The sequence below is a fragment of the Oryx dammah genome, unplaced genomic scaffold (genome assembly GCF_014754425.2).
Source record: "Oryx dammah isolate SB20612 unplaced genomic scaffold, SCBI_Odam_1.1 HiC_scaffold_3, whole genome shotgun sequence".
In the NCBI taxonomy this organism is placed as follows: domain Eukaryota; kingdom Metazoa; phylum Chordata; class Mammalia; order Artiodactyla; family Bovidae; genus Oryx; species Oryx dammah.
This window is the reverse complement of record NW_024070187.1, coordinates 19,081,845-19,104,430: the sequence shown is the minus strand read 5'-3', so window position 1 is coordinate 19,104,430 and position 22,586 is coordinate 19,081,845. Positions and strand designations below refer to the sequence as shown.

At 35.9% G+C, this 22,586-nt stretch overlaps 1 protein-coding gene across 1 annotated transcript in view; it reads left to right on the top strand.

Moving 5' to 3' along the window:
* Positions 1–22,586, top strand: part of GSTCD (glutathione S-transferase C-terminal domain containing) — a 142,679-nt gene that overhangs the window by 17,723 nt on the left and 102,370 nt on the right. The window contains exons 4-5 of the mRNA XM_040237527.1: positions 4,809–5,060; positions 10,148–10,241. Of these exons, the coding sequence (XP_040093461.1) occupies positions 4,809–5,060; positions 10,148–10,241 (346 nt within the window). The remainder of the gene's footprint in view (positions 1–4,808; positions 5,061–10,147; positions 10,242–22,586) is intronic.

Genomic DNA, 22,586 nt, shown 5'->3' with positions numbered 1-22,586 from the left:
GATCAGGAATGAGGGTCAAGTTACTAGGTTTGGATCAGAAACAGAGATCTGCATCTAGGGCCAAAATATTTAGCCATAGAAATAAGATCAAGAATATGAAAGAGCAGTCAATTTTCCTGATTCAAGGTTTGGTATACTAGAGGTCAAAATTAGAAGAGTTAGGGAAAATACCCAGTTTTACTAAACAAAATGATGGCTTCCTGGTAGCTCAGACAGTAAGGAATCTGCCTGCAATGCAGGAGACCGGAGTTTGATCCCTGGATTGAGACGATTCCCTGGAGAAGAGAATGGCAACCCACTCCAGTATTCTTGCCTGGAAAATTCCGTGGACAGAGGAATCTGGTGGGCTACAACGCATGGGACAGCAAAGAGTTGGACACAACTGAGCAAGCAAGCAAGGGAAAGGGAAAATACCCAATTTTGCTAAACAGAATAAAGCCAGATATGCAAAACAATAGCTAGGAGAGGCTGCAGTGTTACATCTAAACCTCAGCTCCAAGCTCCTTTTCCTCTTCATAGGATATTAGCTGGCAAAGGTAACCCCTGATAACCCAACACTGCTTCCTGGAAGGTGCTTGATAAAATCCTCTCATCTGGAAAGTTTCAGGAATGGATTTAAAAAGAATAAATTAAAATGCATACTACTTATGATTCCCCCTTCCCTTAGATTTAATTGCTAGAATCTTCTAGTATACAGAAGAGCAAGCAGATGGGAGAATTGACAATGAATAGCCATACTAAGGTAAAATCTTGCTGATACCAGATAATCTTCAGATACCAGAAAATTTTATAGTTATTTTTAAGTTACTACTACTAAACAGGTACACTTTGATCGAACTGTTTAAAAGATTGTTCTACTCCTGGAGGATAAACAAATTGCCAATTTATAAAATATTTTTGTAACCTGCATATGTATGATATAACATACTACATTTTAACTTCTAATGCTTTGAATATAGCTTTTAGAAGTATGACATTTGTTACAAAAGTAAAAACATTGTATAAATTGATTTTTCAGCAAAAATGCCTATGTTAAATACCTCTTTCATTGTTCTCATTGGCACAAAATTGAGAATAAAATGGGAATATTGTTATTGGCTGACATATTGCAAAAATCATGAATGCTCTGGTTAATTTATATCCTTAAGAATTTTCAGTTTTAACTCACCAGTTCTAGACTGTTAGAAAAACACTAAACTGGGGTTTTATTTCCACTTAGTTTACTATTCTTTACACTGCTTACGCTGCTCACCTAAACATTTGTTAGTTATGCTTTTGAAAGAGTAGATGTGACTAAGGAAATGACATGAAAGAATTACAACATACTCTACTAAGTTATGGAAAGTAATACAGAGATCTTTTGGATAGGTACAATATCTTCTCTTCTTATTCACACAAGTTTTTTTCTGCCCCTAATTGTAATGAACTGCAAAGCCACTCCTGGTGGCTTAGATGGTAAAGAGTCTGCCTGCAATATAGGAGACCCAGGTTCAATCCTTGGGTTGGGAAGATTCCCTGGAGAAGGGAATGGATACCCAGTCCAGTATTCTTGCCTGGAGAATTCCATGGACAGAGGAGCTTGGTGGGCTACAGTCTATGGGGTTGCAGAGAGTTGGATACGACTGAGCAACTAACTCTTTCATAAAGCCACTAGGATTTCATTTTGTGTTCTTCATAGCAGTTTTTTTTTAACCATTACTTTAAAAATTAATTCTCTACTTTTCTTGTCCTTAAGTAACTTGATTAAAATTTATAATGATTTTGATCTTATCAGCCAGGTAACATTTTTTAAAAATCATTTCTTAGGGACAATTTAATTCTTGTTTCACACATTTTTCATTAGCTTCTTCATTAAATACATTTTCTCAAGTGTAATTAACAAATGTGGTGCAGTACCTCCTGAGCTGTCTGGATAATAGCAGAGCAGCCTGGCATGTTGATTAACTGGAATGACCTGTCATGTAGAGTAAAAGTCCTCGGTTTTTTTAAACATGAATTATTGTTGCTTAATTATAATTTATTTCAAAAATAGGGAAAGATGTCATATGCATCCAACAAATAAGAATAAATCACTACCAAGGGAAGTAAAGGAAAGTGAGGAAATGAGAACATTTCTTATTTGATTAATTTATCATAGCTTAAAGCTCAATTCCCTTAGCTCATAATCTGTTTTCAGGCAACTAAGTATTTTGTTGAGAGTTAGAAACGTTTTTACTCCCAGAGTACCATTTAGACAGTATTTTTCAAACTTTTTTACTTTTCATAGTAAATAATGCATTTTGCAAGATGATTGAGTATACAAGTATACATCTTTATATTATACATATATACAAAATAATCTGCCTTACTACATGCTATTTACCCTGATAATTTCTATTTGATTTCATTTTTTTAAAAAAACTAGCTATATATATATTTAATTTTTTTTAATTTTTATTTTTACTTTATTTTACTTTACAATACTGTATTGGTTTTGCCATACAAAAAAACAGCTATATTGATTTTAAAATCTCTTAATGGGTCATAAGCAGAAGTTTGAAGAAGAGGTGGCAAGAATACACAGAAGAAATGTACAAAAAAAAAAAAAGCTTCACGGCCAAGATAATCACAATGGGGTGATCACTCACCTAGAGCCAGACATCCTGGAATGTGAAGTCAAGTGGGCCTTAGAAAGCATCACTATGAACAAAGCTAGTGGAGGTGATGGAATTCCAGTTGAGCTATTTCAAATCCTGAAAGATGATGCTGTGAAAGTGCTGCACTCAATATGCCAGCAAATTTGGAAAACTCAGCAGTGGCCAAAGGACTGGAAAAGGCAAGTTTTCATTCCAATCCCAAAGAAAGGCAATGCCAAAGAATGCTCAGACTACCACACAATTGCACTCATCTCACACACTAGTAAAGTGATGCTCAAAATTCTCTAAGCCAGGCTTCAGCAATACATGAACCATGAACTTCCAGATGTTCAAGCTGGTTTTAGAAAAGGCAGAGGAACCAGAGATCAAATTGCCACATCTGCTGGATCATGGAAAAAGCAAGAGAGTTCCAGAAAAACATCTATTTCTGCTTTACTGACTATGCCAAAGCCTTTGACTGTGTGGATCACAATAAACTGGACAATTCTGAAAGAGATGGGAATACCAGACCACCTGACCTGCCTCTTGAGAAACCTGTTTGCAGGTCAGGAAGCAACAGTTAGAGCTGGACATGGAAAAACAGATTGGTTCCAAATAGGAAAAGGAGTACGTCAAGGCTATATATTGTCACCCTGCTTATTTAACTTCTATGCAGAGTGTGTCATGAGAAACGCTGAGCTAGAAGAAGCACAAGCTGGAATCAAGACTGCCAGAAGAAATATCAATCACCTCAGATATGCAGATGACACCACCATTTTGGCAGAAAGTGAAGAAGAACTAAAATGAAACAGGAGAATGAAAAAGTTGGCTTAAAGCTCAACATTCAGAAAACGAAGATCATGGCATCTGGTCCCATCACTTCATGGGAAATAGATGGGGAAACAGTGGAAACAGGGTCATTTTCTTTTTGGGGGCTCCAAAATCAGTGCTGATGGTGACTGCAGCCATGAAATTAAAAGACACTTACTCTTTGGAAGAAAAGTTATGACCAACCTAGATAGCATATTCAAAAGCAGAGACATTACTTTGCCAACAAAGGTCCATCTAGTCAAGGCTATGGTTTTTCCGGTAGTCATGTATGGGTGTGAGAATTGGAATGTGAAGAAAGCTGAGCGCTGAAGAATTGGTGCTTTTGAACTGTGGTGTTAAGAAGACTCTTGAGAGTCCCTTGGACTGCAAGGAGTCCAACCAGTCCATTCTAAAGGAGATCATTCCTGGGTGTTCTTTGAAAGGAATGATGCTAAAAGTGAAACTCCAATACTTTGGCCACCTCATGCTAAGAGTTGACTCATTGGAAAAGATTCTGATACTGGGAGGGATTGAGGGCAGGAGGAGAAGGGGATGACAGAGGATGAGATGGCTGGATGGCATCATCGATTCAATGGACATGAGTTTGATGAACTCTGGGAGATGGTGATGGACAGGGAGGCCTGGCGTGCTGCAGTTCATGGGGTCGCAAAGAGTCCGACACGACTGGGCGACTGAACTGAACTGATAGCTAGATATATCTGTAGAGATTTTCTACGATTTGACCTTTTCACTTTTTCTGTTCATAATTATAAGTCATAATCTGTTGGTAACATTATAGCTGTTTCTATGGAAACAGCATTCACTGTCTTACAAAGAACATTCTAATTTTTTAAAAAATTGAAGTTTGGTGATGGTGCTAGGGAGAAAGCATCTGACCAAGGCAAAAATACATGTTAATTTACATCAGGGGTAATGGTTTCAAATGTTTTTAACTTGAATAAATAAGTCTTTCTTTAAATGCTGCATCATCATGAAAAGCAGCAAACTGCATGTGCAACTACATGGATGAATCTCAGAATCATACTGCTAAATGAAAAGAACCACATTTTGTGATTCCATTTTTTTGAAATTCTAGAAAAGGCAGAATTATACACATGAGTAGCAGATCAGTGATTGCCTGCAACTGACCGGGGAGCAGAGACTCACTACCAGCAGTCACAAGGGAGCTTCCCTGTGTGACCGAGAGTTCCGGTAGTAGGTTATGGTGGTAGATGCACAACTGTGTAAATTTACTCAAACTCATTCTGTGAGCTGTGTACACTTAGAATGTGTGAATTTTATGGCATGTAAGGTTACTTCAGTCAGCTCTTATAACAAACAAAAATTGTGTATAATAATATGTTTTGTTCTTTTTCTGCCTAGGTGATTATCTGCAGGAAACTTTCTGGAAAGCTGGTAGAATTTCCCCTGCTGGCTGCCTGGTACCAGAGGATTCAGGAAGTGCCAAGAGTGCAAGCAGCAGCTTCTCAGTGTGGGATCCAGTTTCTCAGTTTACCAGAATTACAGACCACCTCAAGTCAACAGCCCCCAAACTTAGATGAGGCCCCATGTGCAGAGGAGCAAAATGATCCTTCGTTTATTGGAGGACCAAGACCCACTATGACTAAATTAATGGTAATTCAGTTGTTTTTATTAAAATTTTGTTTGAAAGATTCCATGTGATAAAAGTTGCTTTGTATACCACCCCAACTTATCTATTGACATTTTTGTTATAAATTTTATTTACATCACTCTTAACCAATCACACTTTCTGCTAGTCTTTGCATTTAAGTGAAATACAGTAAATTGAAGATGTTTACTATTATGTGTCTTTGGAGACAAGTCAGAATATATATTTTTAAGAGTATTTTTCTCAAAACATTTTGTTTTACATTTGATACAAAGTCATATCTCATCTGGTCAAGTTTACTGTTTTAACCTGATGTTTTTCTGTTGCAAGGAACTAGTCTTATTTTTTTTAATTTTGAGGTGATGATTTGAATTAAAGAAATGAAAATGATTATCTCAATTTATTTGCCAAGGTTTTGTCTAAATTTAAGATTTTTGAATTCTGTTTTTAATTTATTCCTTGATTTTATGACCTTATATAGAATAAGAATGCATATCATTTATTTTTCTCTGTTTGCAGCGTAATTTGTTTCTAATGGTACTAAGTGTATACATTTTCACCAATAGGCTTTCTTTTCACTATCATTCAGAACAATTAGCAACAGAACTTCTCTGGTGGTCCAGGGGCTAAGACTGCATTACTAATGAATAGGGCCCAGGTTCATGGTCAGGGAACTAGATACCACATGCTACAATTAAGACCTGGTGCAGCCACATAAATAAATAAATATTTTAAAATATTTACAAAAATGGCTTGCTTTTAACTTAGACTACTTGAAGATTTATTTGAATAGGGAATTCATGAAGTAATTTGAGCTAGTCATCTGAGTTGTATTGACAAAAAAATTAGTATATTTTTCTTACTTGGGTTAGGAAGTATCTGAGTTCTAGTGTTAACAAAGTTCTTTGATTTTGAAAGGCACAAGGAGATGTTAGTAGTGACACCAGCTCCTCATCTCTTCAGCTAAGTTTTGTTAGCCTAGTGATGAAACAGTGAAACAGGAGTTGATTGTGTAAGATATAGTAGTTTGATGTGTCTTGATTGGATGGTTATATTGTTCAGCCATCTTTCGTTTACCTCCTCTGATGGTTTTTGTTTGTAAAAATAATTGCCAGGATAGTAATCTTTGTATTAAAATACTAATTTCTAAAATTTTAGCAAACCAATTATCCGTGCTGCTTTTATTTGAATTCATACTTCTACAGAGTCTTGAAAAAAGATTGGTAATTCAGATTTTTCTGCCTATGCTTTTCCAGCAACAAAATGATATTAGGAAAGACATTTGCATTTGTTCCATTTTAAAATATTTATATAAAAGAGATAAATATATTTAGAGAAAGGTTAAACAATCATAAAAATAAGCCCTTTGTAATAATATTAAAAATATAAAGGAATCCTGAAATTTTAAATTACAGGGGATGAATTAGTTTAGGTCCTCCAAGAAGCAAATTCCAAGAAAGGGTTAGATGTGCTGCAGGAACACTGAAGGGAACGTCTGTGAGGGGAAGTGGGGAGGGCACCAGAGGAAGGTGCAAGAGCCTTCAGAAGGCAGTGCAGGTTTGACCACTGTGCATGAAAACAGGAAAGGAAGGAAGGTAGCATCAGGAAAGTCAGACTTCACTGCAATTCTGTGAAGGCTTGGTCAAGGTAGTGGGGAATCCTCGAGCTTCAGTCCTCTTGTCACAGAGTTCCATGTTTCTCAAAGGTGGCCTGCACTCTTAGTCTCTGTGCCTGAGACTTAGTCACTGACTTGGCAATAGTCCCTGGGAAGGCTGTATTAGAGACCAGGTGACTTGGGTTCTAGACCCAGCTTTGTAGTCAAGCTAACATTGTTATACCTTCAGTAAGGCGTTTAACCAAAAGGTCTCAATTTCTCCTTTTATAAATTAGAGTGAGGTTAACCTTTGTATATGAGTCATTTCTAATTTTAAATTTTTATGATTGTATAAAAGCTGACTGGGACATCACATCAGCAATTTTAAAAGAACAAAGTTTTCAAATCTAAAAATAAATTAAAATTTCAATTTTCTTTTAATTCTACCTTGATTATGTGTATTGGATACATTTTTTTCTTTTTATCACTTTCCCAGCTTTTTTAAAGTTCACCCGAGTAACATTTTCCCTTTTAATAGGGCACTGTTTTTGCTAAGTTTCTCATTGTCGTATATTTGAAAGACAATATTATATCAAATTAACATATTCTGTGAATGTATTAATTTTATTTATACTGTAGTTTTTCATTTCTGAATAGTCAGAGTTTGTGTGTGTGTGTTTGCTTTTTTTTTTTTTTTTTTTTGCCAATTGCATGAGAACACATGAAATTGACCCAGAGTGGATGTGTAAAATCGGAGAAGGCGATGGCACCCCACGCCAGTACTCTTGCCTGGAAAATCCCATGGACAGGGGAGCCTGGTAGGCTGCAGTCCATGGGGTCGCTAAGAGTCGGACATGACTGAGCGACTTCACTTTCACTTTTCACTTTCATGCATTGGAAAAGGAAATGGCAACCCACTCCAGTGTTCTTGCCTGGAGAATCCCAGGGACGGGGGTGCCTGATGGGCTGCCGTCTATGGGGTTGCAGAGTCAGACACAACTAAAGCAACTTAGCAGCAGCAGCAGCAGATGTGTAAAATACAAAAAATTTTCTTGGCATCCGGTCCCATCACTTCATGGGAAATAGATGGGGAAACAGTGGAAACAGTGTCAGACTTTCTTTTTTTGGGCTCCAAAATCACTGCAGATGGTGACTGCAGCCATGAAATTAAAAGACGCTTACTCCTTGGAAGAAAAGTTATGACCAATCTAGATAGCATATTCAAAAGCAGGGACAAGGGAGCCTGGTGGGCTGCCGTCTAGCATAGAGGTTACATTCTGGTGGGGGAGGTAAATAAAAACCACAAGTAAATATGTAACACATTAGCTAATGTTAAGTGTTATAAAAATAATGTGGGATGAGGGGAGTGGAGATGATGGAGGTCATGATCATATTTTAGATAAGGTGGTCAAGAAGGCTTAACTGATGAGGTGAAGACATTGATCAGATGACCAGAATGAAGATTTGGAGGATATGTCCTAGGCATATGGTCCAGCTAGTAGAAGACCCTGAACAAATTTACAGAGACAGAAAGTGGATCAGTAGTTGCCCAGCCTATTGGGTATTGGATGTCTTTTTTTGAGATGATGAAAATGTTCTCAAATTAGATAGTGGTGATGGTTACACAACCATGAATATTTTAAAAACCATTGTATTGTACTCTTTAAAGGGACAGATTTTATGGCATATAAATTATATTTCAAAATAGTTGTATTTTATAAAAGACCCTAAGTTAAGAATGAGTGTGGTAAAATGAGGAATAGCAAGAAGTTCAGTATGGCTAGACTGGACTAAGGGAGTTTTAGGAAAGAGGTGATGATGTCAAAGAATGTGTTTATCTTTCTGGAGGCAGGTAAGTACTCTGGCCTCTATACCTTTGGCCATAGATATATCTATGCCCCAACAAAAGAATTTTTTTACTATCCTTTTGGACTGGAATTTAGCTAGTCTTCATGGTGGAAAGTAATCTCCTAAACTAACTGATACAAAGGGGTTAATGATTGATTTTCAGGGATTTTTCTTTTGAATAAGATATTCCTGGAGATTGAAAAAAAAGACAATTCCAGAACCATGGATATCTATCTTGTGGGCTGTGGACACAGAATGTAATTGCAAAGGGGTCTGGAAATCCATGAGTAAGCCATGCCACTGTCTGTAGATCAAATAAATAAATGTACAACATTCAACATGAGGAAGGAACCTGAGAATTTTTTTATATATGGAAGAGGGGCGATCATTTTTTTTAATGTTGGGAACTAGTTGGTTAAACAAAGTGAAGTCGCTCAGTCGTGTCCAACTCTTTGTGACCCCATAGACTGTAGCCCACCAGCTTCCTCTGTCCATGGTATTTTCCAGGCAATAGTACTGAAGTGGATTAGACTTCCCTGGTGGCTCAGACGGTAAAGCGTCTGTCTACAATGCAGGAGACCCAGGTTCAAGCCCAGGGTTGGGAAGATCCCCTGGAGAAGGTTAAACAGAAGGGATCCTTTTCTAGAGACTTTGTAGGTCCTCGTAAGGGACTAGTATGGATGATATTTGGGGTGCATGTTAAAGTGGGGACTTTTTGATCCTTTAAATATAGCTGCTAGGCTGTAGCAACTTTTGAATAATACATGACAGACCTTGATGGATGTATGCAGAGTTAGTTTTGATTATGTGGATTGTTTTTGATAAAAGTTTTATTCTCAGGTGACTTTTCTCTTTGACACCTAATATTTCTAGGTGGCTTATTACTTCTATGTCACTTCAGGTAATAATTTTAGTAGGAAATTTAATAGGAAAGTAACCATACTGTTAAGAAACTCAGCATTTATTTCTTGTTTTGCAGGGAAGAATACTTTTCAAAAACATCTTGATCATTATTTCTTCTGCTTTCCCTTGTTTCTGACTTCTATTTGCAGAAGTCAGGGTGAGTGTTTAAAGAGTTTTAACAGGAAGCAGAGAACAATGTCAAATACAAATTTTCATGATAGTCTCAGATCCCATAGTGTGAATCTACAAAAGAGAATCTCTTAGGGTTGTATTTAAGATCAAGAAACAAGCAAACAAACAAATAGAATACACTGTGATAACAGAATTAGAGAAGGAGAATAAACCACCTATTCATTCATTCACCAAGCATTTATTCAGTGTTACACCAGGCAGTGCATCAGACTCAACTATGTATTAATATGGCCTATGGAACTCAATTATATCTCTTCACAGATATTTTACTTTTCTCTCTGGGTGGCTGTATATGAAATATTTTTCTGATGTTTATTACAAGTTCCTACTTCTTTGAAATACCTTGTGATATTCTGCAATCATGGAATAGCTAGAGATATTTGAGAGAGTATATTTCAACATATATCTCTTATGTAACAATATTTTGAGGAATGCTTGATGTTTATTAAAATCTGTATTTCACCTTGCCAGTGTAGAAAATAGAATTTGGTGTTCTAGAACATAACAGGATTTTATTAATTCATTAATTTGGAAAGGGCCTATCTCCTTTTCCAGGAAAAAGGCATTGAAGTGATGTTTTCTCCCCACCCTTGCCCTACTTGGACCCTTGATTGGGATACACTTCCTGCAGCAGTGAGCCCAAAGGAAGGTAAACTGTTTTTTTGTTTTGTCTCTTTAAATTTTATTCATACTCTGGATACCCTCCTCTGATCCATCTTCCAGTTCTCTAGTTTTCTCTTTGGCTATCTCTAACAGTCTGATCATACTATCCATTGAGTTTTCATTTTATTTTTATTACAAAAATTTTACATATACACATTGCTTTAATTTAGTATTTCCCACATTTGCTATATCTGTTCTTTTTTCTTCTTTGCTGAAGTATTTTGAAACCTATCCCAGATAATATGTCACCCATAATACGCATCTAAACAATATTGACATCTTAAATAATCATCATGTCATTATCATGCTTAATAAAAATCAACAAAAATTCCTTCATCATTTAATAACCACTTCATAATAATTTCCCCCAATTATTTAAAATATTATTTGAGGGACTTCCCTGGTGGTCCAGTGGCTAAGCCTCTGAGCTCCCAGTGCAGGGGGCCCAGGTTCGATCCCTGGTCAGGGAGCTAGATCCCACATGCTGCAACTAAGACCCAGAGCAGCCAAATAAATAAATAAAATTAAAAATATATATATTATTTGAAAAAATATTTTGATAGATTTTTTAGTTAAATATATTTTTTATTGATGACATATTTTCCTTGGTCATGTTTCAATTTTCTCTTTTTATAATTGTTTAAACATATATGCTGCATATATTATGTCTAATAGCTGATATTCATTGAGGTCTAATTCTTCTGTTCATTGTTTCTGTTGACTTCACTCCTGGTGTCTCATATCCCTGTTAATTTTGTAATTTTAGATTCTGAATTCATTTTTGGGGTTCCCTAAATCTTGTGAGACCTGGTTAGAAATGAATTCCCATAGTTAGCATTTATGTTTGTGTATGCCAGACATCTTAAACTATTGCACTTAATGCGTGGAACGTAGTTTTTCAGGTTGCGATTCCTTCAGCCTTTTCTATCTAGAACTGAGGCTTACACAGAAAATTAACTTTTTCACCTTTCTTTGTTGTTGAATAGAGCTTTTTTTAAAAAAAAAAAAAAAATCTTTTCATAATGAATATAGCTTTTCAAGGTTTCTCCTTTCATGTCGTGAGCCTAGTTTCAGCTCTCCACCATGCTAGGGACCAAGGACTAGCCTCTCTTTTTCTTGCTGTTAAAGCGTAGAGCCCTATTATCAGTAGATACCCTCCAGGCAGCTGTGGTGTCAGCTTGAGATTATTACACTGCTTTTTAGTCCCTTTCCTTTTTCAGGCCCTATGGATTTTCCTTACTCTCAGAAGTCCAGTTAAACAGGTAATGGATAATGGTTGAAGTTTAAATGCCATTTTAGGTATTTTTAGAGGAGGAACATTTTCATAGCTCAGCATTCTGTTTCTTTAATTGTTCATGTGTTCTGTAGTTTTATACTAATCTAAATATAAATTTTGATTTTTAAAACACTCTTTAAAATTATTTGCCTTCCGTTTTCATTTTCTTCTCTTCTATGATACATCCTGACATTCCTGTACCTCACTAATCACTTCTGTTCTGTTAATCAAGGAAGCATTTTAGAATTCTTCCAAAATGGAAGAAGATTATGTTGGATAGTTCAGAATGCTGCTGCAAAGATATTTTATAAAAATGAAATTTATTTTTTGTTTTTATTAACTATATGAAAAATAGTCACTAGTGAATTTGTTAATGTTCTAATTTAGATTTTTTTTTGGCATTTTACAAAGCTTAGATGTTTTTATTGTACATGCAATTAAATTTTCTGTACTCTTCAGTTATAGATTTTGAATGGGTTAAACCTATAGTTTACTAAGTAAAAGTCAAATTTTTATTAATACTTATATAAAAATGAAAACAGCATTTTAAGTGCCACATGTTTTTCTTTAACTATAATTAATTTACTATGAAGGCAAAATGGTATTTTCACTTATTAATATGAACACTCAATTATATCTGCTAACAACTCAGAAATTTGACATTAAGCATTCATGTCTGGTTGTTTTACTGGTTAGAAGTGCATATCTAATGGAGCTCATGGAATATATTACTCCTTATATTCCTTTAATTGGATCACTTTGTTTTAATAAATATTATGGCAAAGATGGAGCTATAACAGTGAATCTCATGGTATACTCACATTTCATTTACTGTAAAAGGTTTGTAGTCTGGTTTAACTAAGGTAGAGTGGTGGTATTTTTCAATGTTCTGTTTTCAGTTCTGATAATTTCAATATTGCACAGTTAATAGGATCTTTGTGAAATGAAATTATTGTACATCGTGGTGCAGATGTCACTATGAATGTGTTCTCCTGATTTGTGCTCTGATACTATCTTTTAGGAGAAATTAAATTCTACTAAGGTATTATTGGTACTTGGTTCATTTGAATGTTTCAGAAATCGACTCTATTTACATCAGGATTATGGTGCATGAGAATCAGCTTCTTTACCATCAGAGACTGTGTTAATTCTCATGATAGAGTCTAACATAGTTCATAAACCTATCTAATCTCATTCACTCTGCTCATCCGTTTCTCCCCCTCTATCTTATGTGCCAGCCCCTAAATTTCTTGCTGTTTTCCTTCTAAGATCTGTATTTTATCTCTCCATGCCTTTACCTTTATTTTTCTCACAGCCTTAAATATTCCTCTATTTCTCATTTCTTGAAATTATATTCATCTTTTAAGAATTAATAAAGCTTCTTCATCGGTTATGGAATCAGACTGCCTGGGTTTGAAACCTGGGCTAATAGCTAGCTAGATAACCTATGGCCAGATTCCTTTCTGAGAATGTCTGAATTCTCTGTATTCTCAATAGACAGTTCTCTGTACCTCAGTGGCCTCATCTGTACATAGTGATAATAATACTACTTACCTTATGAGACTGTATATTCAGTGAACTAATATATAAAAAGTACAGTGCCAAACTATAAGTAATAACTGGTAAAAAAAAATGCTTATATAGTAGTCAGAATTAATCACTTCCTTTCAGTATTCCTTTAGTATTTCTTTTACTTCATTTTTGATACTTACAGAATACTTCTCTTATACTATGTTTACATGCATATTTTCCCTCTCCAATGAACTGTGAACTCTTTAAATATAGGACTTCTGTGAATAGGTCCTCAATACGTTTTTTTAAAAAATTGAACTGAATTGAGACCATAGATCCTTTTTTATCCCCCTTGTGTGTGTCAGTCACTCAGTCATGTCCAACTCTTTGCGACTCCATGGACTGTAGCCTGCCAGGCTCCTCTGTCCAGGGAATTCTCCAGGCAAGAATAATGGAGTGGGTTGCTATTCCCTTCTTCGTTTTTTCCCCCTTGGTGTTCAGTAAATATTTACTGAGAAATGAACAGCTTCAGGGACTGTGGAGGAGTGTTGTGCCTCCAACACCACTTTCCATCCACGTGAGAGTGAGTTTTTTGCTTAACCCCGGACGTTCCTGGAGAGGAGGAAGTTTTTGACTGGGGAGTTTGGGGACTTCTGAGTCAGGACAAAACTTGTGTCAATCCAGATGACAAAGGAGCTGTGACACCTAGGATGGAGTTACATCCAAAAGATATGCCTGGGGGCCTGTCTTTACCATTTAATTTCTGGTTCTGATGAAAGTAAAAACAACTAAAGTCCTGGACCTATAGAGGTTCCCCAAATTCTGGTAACCATACACGTCCTTTTCTTTTTTTAAAACTTCCAGGCAACTTTTTTGTCTCAGAGAGATTTATAAGGCTAAAATAGTTGGGATTATTTAGTTTTAAAAAAAGAGAACTGGATATTTAATTTACATTATTATTTTTATTGTTATCACTACTATTAGTGTATGTTTTTAAACGGACTGTTTGGGAGTAAGTTGCAGACATCATGACTTCCCTTTATACTTTCCCTTAAGAACAAGAACATTTTCTTATATAGCTGTAGTACAATAATCAAAACAGGATATTTACTTTAGTACATACTTTTATCTAATGTAGAGTTCAGAAGATTCTAGTACATTTAATTGTCATGTCTCTTTAGTTTCCTTTAATGTTGAATAGTTTCTCAGATGTTTTTTGTATTTCATAACATGAACTTTTTTGAAGGGTTCTGGCCAAGTTTTTGGTAGACTGTCTCTCAATTTGGATTTGTTAATGTTTCCTCATAATTAGATTCACTTTACGCATTTTTGGTGGAAATGCTACAGAAATGATGTTGCGTCCTTCTCAGTGCTTCATTATCAGAAGGCATATTATGTCTGTTTGGGCCCAGTTATGTTAACTTTAATCATTTGGTTAAGCTGGGGTCTGCCAGGGGTCTCTGTCATATTACTATTTTGCTATACTGACTTAAGTAGTTTGCAGGGAGATATAAAACTACATAATAACTTGTTTCTTTTTAATCTTTCACTTACTAGTTTATATTCATTTGATATTTCTTGCCTGTGATAGTTGCAAAATAGTGATTTTTCAACTCCATCACATTTCTATATTTATTAGTTGTCACTGTACTGTAAGAAAGCCTTCTTTCTCCTTTCTTTCTTCCGTCTTTCCTTTTTTTCTTTCTTCCTTTTTACTCATAAATTTTTTAAATTAAGTTTCAGTGCTCAAGTTGTTGTGGCTGCCTTCAGGCTAGCTCCTGACCCTTTGGAAATGCCCCAGTTGTTCTATTACGATGTCCTTAATTTTTGGTATGACAAAATACTACAGGCTCATGTTGTCATTTCCCTGCCCAAGCCCTAGAATCAACTGTTTCTCCAAGGAACTCTGGTTCCTTTTAGTAGAGAATGGTATTTAGAAACTAAGATTTGGGCACTAGGTGTGCTGAGGGTTGGACACAACTGAGCAACTTCACTTTCACTTTTCACTTTCATGCATTGGAGAAGGAAACGGCAACCCACTCCAGTGTTCTTGCCTGGAGAATCCCAGGGACGGGGGAGCCTGGTGGGCTGCCGTCTGTGCAGTGGCACAGAGTCGGACACGACTGAAGTGACTCAGCAGCAGCAGCAGCATGCTCATTGTTAACAGTGTTGCTTCTAGGTTTTCTTGGCAGAGAGATGTGGGCTTCCCAGGTGGCGCTAGTGGTAAAGAACCCACCTGCCAATGCACTAACTCCTAGGGAGACTGATATGAGGGTGATATCTAAAAACCTTAAACATCTCCACTCATTTACCCCGCTGCCACCCAGATTAGAGTATATACTTATCAGTTGAGGAAAAACATGAAAAAATTGATGTTAGAGTTTTACTAGAAGGAGTAAGATCTCATCTGTCTAGATCTATCTATCTTATAGATTTCATTTGCTTGGGACAGATATTTATGAATTCTTAATCCCACGGACGGAGGAGCCTGGTAGGCTGCAGTCCATGGGGTCGATAAGAGTCAGACACGACTGAGCGACTTCACTTTCACTTTTCACTTTCATGCATTGGAGAAGGAAATGGCAACCCACTCCAGTGTTCTTGCCTGGAGAATCCCAGGGACGGGGGAGCCTGGTGGGCTGCTGTCTATGGGGTCGCACAGAATCAGACACGACTGAAGTGACAGCAGCAGCAGCAGCAGCAGAACAAGAATTACAAACTTGTGTGTTCTAGTTCCTGTTATATAACTCACTAATTAAATTTATGGTTCTAAGGGGATGTATAATTTTTCAATCCTAGTGGCAGATTATTCAATTAGTAGTAAGGTATTCTTTTTTATCAACTTCTATTTACAGTAGATGACTAAGGTTTTTAAATTTGAGAGCTTATCCTGATGAGGATCATTTATGTAAATACAAATTTTTAAATTTCCCCAATTGTTTTCCAGAGAGTATGTGGGGTATAAAAGAATGATTGACCTTAACATTAGGAAAAAATATAAAATAAGATGGTGATACCTGATAAAGCTAGTAAAAGTTGGCCTCAATGCAAAGTCTCTGCCTTTCCCTCATCCTTGTGTTATATGCTTCTAGAAACCAAAGGGATCACTCTTTCTTTTTCCAGCCGAAGTGATTGGGAAGGGAAGGATGTGGTCAAGGTCTTTGGATAGAGTTGTAGCCAAGATGCAGAATGGAAGGACACACAAACAGAGCCTTTTCCTCTATCAGTGAGTCTTAAGGTTCTTATGAAACTCTTAAGGGGTATGGTAAACAGCATTATTTATTGCTATTGGTGCCAGAAGGTCAGGGATGCTAAAAGTTCACCATAACTGTCTCATCTGTAATACAAACATCATCCTCCTTTGGGGAAAATGAAACAAAAGTTTGTTTTAGGATCTTTAGTCAGAATGTAAGAATGCTATATTGTTCTAAACCATTGCTTTTCAAACTAGGACATCTATCAGAACCATTTGTATGGCATGTTATAGCAAAATGCTGAGCCCTATGTCAGAGTCTGAGGCCAGGCCCTAGAGTTTTCATTTCTCAGAAATATCACCACGTGCTGCTTCTTACTCTTTAGGGACCACAGGTGGGAAGTTATACCCCAGGTAGCTGGTACAGTGAGCACATGGGTTTCTTTGATTCCACCAAAGTAAGATGAGCAAGATCAAAGTTTTCTAGTTTTGTTTTTTTTTTCTTAAAGTGAAAGTGAAGTCGCTCAGTCGTGTCCGACTCTGCGACCACATGGACTGTAGCCTACCAGGCTCCTCCATCCAGGCAAGGATACTGGAGTGTATTGCCATTTCCTTCTCCAACCCCCAAAATTATTTTTTGCCTCTTAGCACAAAGTCCATCAAATATAAGCCTTTGTGCATACCGTTGAATCATTTGGTAACCATGAAAACTTCTACTTTAAGCAAAATATGCTAGCAAATATAAGTGGAAGTAGAAATATCTTAATAATGTAAATAAAAGTAACTGTCTCTTTCAAGAAATTTTTTTTCCTTGAAATACTGGTCTTAGATTCTTAAGATGAGATTCAAAATTAGCATAATGTTTTCCTACTTTTAAAAAAGTATTCTCCAGTGAGACAGTGTAAAGATATAGTCTCCTCAACACCTTTTTGTTTATATTGAGTAACTTTATATTATAAGGCAGTTACATTTTGAACTTTTTGGCATTTAACATACTAAAAGTGCACCAAGAGAATAAGATCAAAGGCATTTTTTTTTCTTCCGACTTTTATGGGAAAAAAATTCTCTAACATAAATGTTTTTCATTTCTCTAAGTTATACTTAGCTGTGAAACTCAAAACTTGACCATATTTGACTCAGAATTCTACAAATTTATAACTGTTTTCTCTTTCAAGAGTGGGGTTCTCAAGCATTTTGGTGCTATACCAAAAGTAATACAATCTTGTATTTAAACTGTATTTTAATCCAAAGCTAAAAGCCTCTAATGCATAGTGTATATATATATATATATATATAGAGAGAGAGAGAGAGAGGATTTATATTAAATGGTTTAAAATATAACATAGTTGCAAGTTTGCTATTTGCTTAGTGGTGCTCTTGGTTTAGTGCCAAACACAAATACAAATAGGTATAGAGTCTGAGATAGAGAGGTATATCACATATGTTTTATTTTATTATATATTGTATATATAAATGATGTGTTAAATTCATCTCTTTTTCTAGTAGAAAGTGAGAGAAGTCAGCTAAAGTAATAGTAGAAAGAACTAAAACTGACAGAGATGTGTAAATTTTTACTTGTCAAATTCTTCCAATTATCATAGCATTAGACACCCATATAAAAATGTTGGTCTTTTATAAACTACTAGTTAACTGTACTTGGTAATCAAAAGAGGTAGTGCTGGTAGTAGGAATATTTTTATATACATTTGAATGAGTAACCATTAGATGAATTTTTTAATTAAAATGAATTAATACATCATGTTGTAATCTTTATTTGAAATGAAGGTGACATAAAGCGGTAGAGAAGTAGTGGAAAGGTATCTATTTTTTCAGTGTTATTTTCTTCATGTGGGATTTTAAAAGGTTTAAAGTTTCTTTGTGTGAAATGTCAAAAGTTTAAGTAAGAAAAAGAGAACCATGTAAAATACACACTCTTATTACACAGTTGACCTTTAAAAAAATGCAGGGGTTTGGGTGCCAATTCTTCTTGCTGTTGAGAATCCCTGTATAGCTCACAGTCTGCCTTGGGAATCCAGGGGTCCTCTCATATCTGCAGTTCTGCATCCACACATTGAACCAACTACAGATTAAGTTAGTACCACAGTATTTACCATAAAAAGAATCCACATGTATACCTGCGCAGTTCAAACCCAAGTTGTTAAAAAAAGTCCACAGTACTTGTATAGTAATAACACATTGATTTATATTTATTTAAGCCTTTTTAATTTAAACCTTTTAAAAATGCTATACCTGTTCAAGGGCTTTCCTGGTGGCTGAGTGGTAAAGAATCCTTCTGCCACTTCAGGAGATGTGGGTTTAATCCCTGGGTGAGGAAGATCTTTTGGAGAAGGAGATGACAACCCACTCCAATATTCTTGACTGCAGAATCCCATGGACAGAGGAGCCTGGCGGGCTACAGTCCATGGGGGTCACAAAAGAGTCAGACATGAGTTAGCAACTAAACAAGAACAACAGCAACCAATACCTGTTAAAGTTTCATGTGAAGAACACTTTAAATAATTTAATCAGATTCTCCTCAAATTTACCCTATATGTTTAGCATAACTTTTATCAAAATCCCAGCAAGATTTTTAGTAGATATAGACAAGCTTATTCTAAGTTTTATGTGAAAAAAGAATTTGGAAAAGAATGATAGAGAGAATCATTCTACTCAATGTTGACCTGCTGTGTAGCCGCAGTAATTGGAGAGATGTCATATAGATCAATAGAACAGAATAGAGAACCTACGAAAAGGCATAAAAGCAACTCATTTGGAGGAGGATAGTCTTTTTAGCAAATGTTGCTACATCAATTGGATAGCCATAGACAAAGAATATGAATATGTAAGTTGCGTCCCTTATATAAAAATTAACTCAAAAAGAATCATGGTTTTAAATGTAAAATTTTAAATTGTAAAACATTAGAAGAAAAATGCTTTGGGATCTGGGGATGAAAAAGAGTTCTTACACATGACACCAAAAGCACAGTGCGTTAAAATTTTCAGATAAGTTGGGCTTCATCAACATTTTAAATGTTTGCTCTGCCAAAAACTTTATTATGAGGGTGATAAAAACAAGCTAAAGACTAGAAGAAAATATTTGCAAACCAGAAATATTTGCAAATCTGACTCAGGTCTTGGATCTGGAGTGTATAAAGAACTCTCAAAACTCAAAAGTAAAAAAAAACAAACAAAAAGGAATCCAGTTAGAAAATGGGCAAAAGACATAACAGTCATTTTACCAATGAGGACATACAGTTGGTACACGTGCACATGAAAAAACATTCTGCTTCTTAACCATCAGGGAAATGTAAATCAAAACTACAGTGAGCTATCTGATAGCTAACATCAATCAGAATGGCTAAAATAAAAGTAACATGACCACACATTGACAAGGATGTGGAGAAACTGAATCACTCATGCATTGCTGGTTGGAATGTAAAATGGTACAACCACTCTGAAAAATAATGTGTTACTTTCTTATAAAACTACAGATACAGTTACCACAAGACAATTGCACTGCTGAGCATTTATCCCAGGGAAATGAAAACATATTCATTCAAAAACCTGCACGTGCATGTTCTTAGCAACTTTATTCATAATAGCCCCAAACTGTAAATAACCCTAATGTCCTTCAATGCATACATCATTAAACAAATTCTCATGTGTCTTTGCTATAGAATCCTACTCAGCAATGAAAAGGAATGGACTGGTTATACTTGTAACAACTTGGATGGATCTCAGGGGCATTATGATTAATGAAAAAAGGTCCATCTCAAAAGATTACCTATACTATGTGTTAGTCACTCCATTGTGTCCGACTCTTTGTGATCTCATGCACTGTGGCCCACCAGGCTTCTCTGTCCATGGAATTCTCCAGGCAAAAATCCCCTCACCAGGGGATCTTCTGACTCAGGGATCGAACCCAGGTCTCTTGCATTAAGGGTGGATTCTTTACCACCTGAGCCACCAGGGAGGCCCATATGAACCTATACGTGGGATCAAGCTCCATAAAACTGTACATATGCTCATGAATACAGACACATTAAATCTGATGAAAACTAAGCAAGGTCTGTGGTTAACAGTGTTGTAATAAAAATGATTTTCTAGCTTTGATATTGTCCTGTAATTATATAAGATGCCACCATTGGGGAATCTGTTGATGGTTGGGTTCACAGAAGTCTATGTACTATTTTTACAACTTTATATGAAACTATAACTATTATAAAATAAAAAGTTAAAAGTAAAATTTAAGTAGAAGTTGGAAATGATCTAGAAAATAAAGAATATTGCAATATTTCTCAGTTCATCTTTTTTGAAAAATAATAGAAGACTTCTGGAGACTATAAGTCAAATGATAGTTTGATACAAGACCCCACCTATAAAATATTCAAATTGCAATGCAATTCTATTATAAAAAGTTAAACATTGATTTTCACTTTTGATAGTCCATTTCGTAAGTTGCTATTCTCAAGCTCCTAGAGGAATGGAGAAAGTCAAATGTAACATAATTTGAGTTTTTTATATTGAGATTGCTTCAGGAGAGTGATTGGTATGATCTTGAAATAGCCCTAGTATAAATCCTGGCTGATAGTTTGCACTAAGGCTCACACTCAGTCACCAGAAAATTTCAAGTTTCCTTGAAGATGTCATGGTGTTACATATGTTATGGTTGATAGAGAGGGATGTTGCGTTTATGAGAAGCAGAGAAAGTTCTTTCATACTGAAAGCTTAGTTATGTCCAATTTCAATTATATACTTGTAATACAAAGTACTGAAAAGTGGGACTGAGGGTTTTGTTTTGGCTGTCAAAATCGTTGGTGAATAAGTTTATTTTATACTTTAGATCAGCACAGGTGTGGAAATGATCCAGTTGTACAACATTGTACCGCTAACTAAATTGTCTGGAACCACTTTGCTGTAAGCAAGGCCTGACAAAGAGTAGCAAGATTAAGTTTTATTGCTTCCATGTCCTCAATGAAAATCAGTGCAGAGCCAGTATCTACACAGAGGCACAGTTCTTTAGGGGAGCACTGGTACAGTGGGCTCACAGCTTTGGTACCTTATGTCTGCTCAGCGCTGGGCTCACTGGGTTTCTTTCTTATTTCTTTTGCTGTTTTTAAGCCACGAAACCAGTTTGTCTTAGAAAAATACAATCCTTTCTTTCTTTCTTTTTTTTTAAAGTATTCTGAACTATGGCATGTGATTAAAGAAAAAGTTAAAAGTCTTTTTTCCTCCTGGAGTTACATTTGCTATAATTCTTCCCACTGTTATGCTATGCTTTGTTCTATCCTTTAGAGTTAGATTTCAAGCACCCTATTTATAGACCATGTTTTTAGTACTTTGCAAGCGGAGCCCATGACTGGTTGTTTTAATGGCCAGTTTACCTAAGGTGGATTACATAGAATATTTTGATAGTGTTGCTTGTTAAAACAAATAAAAGTATTTGACATGAAGAAATATATATAGTAATTTAATCAGAATTAAATTAGCGCACATATGGAGTATTAAATTATTTGGAAAAGTTTTTGTGTACAAATGAGCAAGTTGAGAATTTATTGAACAGTCAAGGATATTTAAATCTGTTCCTGACTCCACTAAGGCATTTATTATAGCCCTAAGCAAGTTTGAAAGTTACCATGGTTTGTTTTAAGAATATGAATTCACTGATGAGAAACCTTAAATTACCCATTCAAATGAATATTGCTTATTAGTATGTTTCAGAGATCAAATGGCTTTATCAAATAGGTTTGTGTGAGTAATAAAATACTTATTTCTGAAAACCAGTACCAGGCAGAGGTTCAGATCTCAAAGGGTATTGAAATGTAGTTAGGATGGTACCATTTTAATTCAACAGGACCTTTCTGGTGAACAGATCTGGAGCACCCTTCCACTCTTGCTTTGCTTTCAGCAGCACTAGCTCAGCTGGTAAAGAAGCCACCTGCAATGCAGGAGACCCTGGTTTGATTCCTGGGTCGGGAAGATCTGCTGGAGAAGGGATAAGCTACCCACTCCAGTGTTCTTGGGCTTCCCTGGTGGCTCAGCTGGTAAAGAATCCACCTGCAATAAAAGCAAAAATAAACAAATGGGACCTAATTAAACTTAAAGGCTTTTGGGCAACGAAGGAAACTATAAGCAAGGTGAAAAGACAGCCTTCAGAATGGGAGAAAATAATAGCAAATGATGCAACTGGCAAAAAATTAATCTCAAAAATATACAAGCAACTCCTGCAGCTCAATTCTAGAAAAATGACCCAATCAAAAAATGGGACAAAGAACTAAACAGACATTTCTCCAAACAAGACATACAGATGGCTGACAAATACATGAAAAGATACTCAGCATCACTCCTTA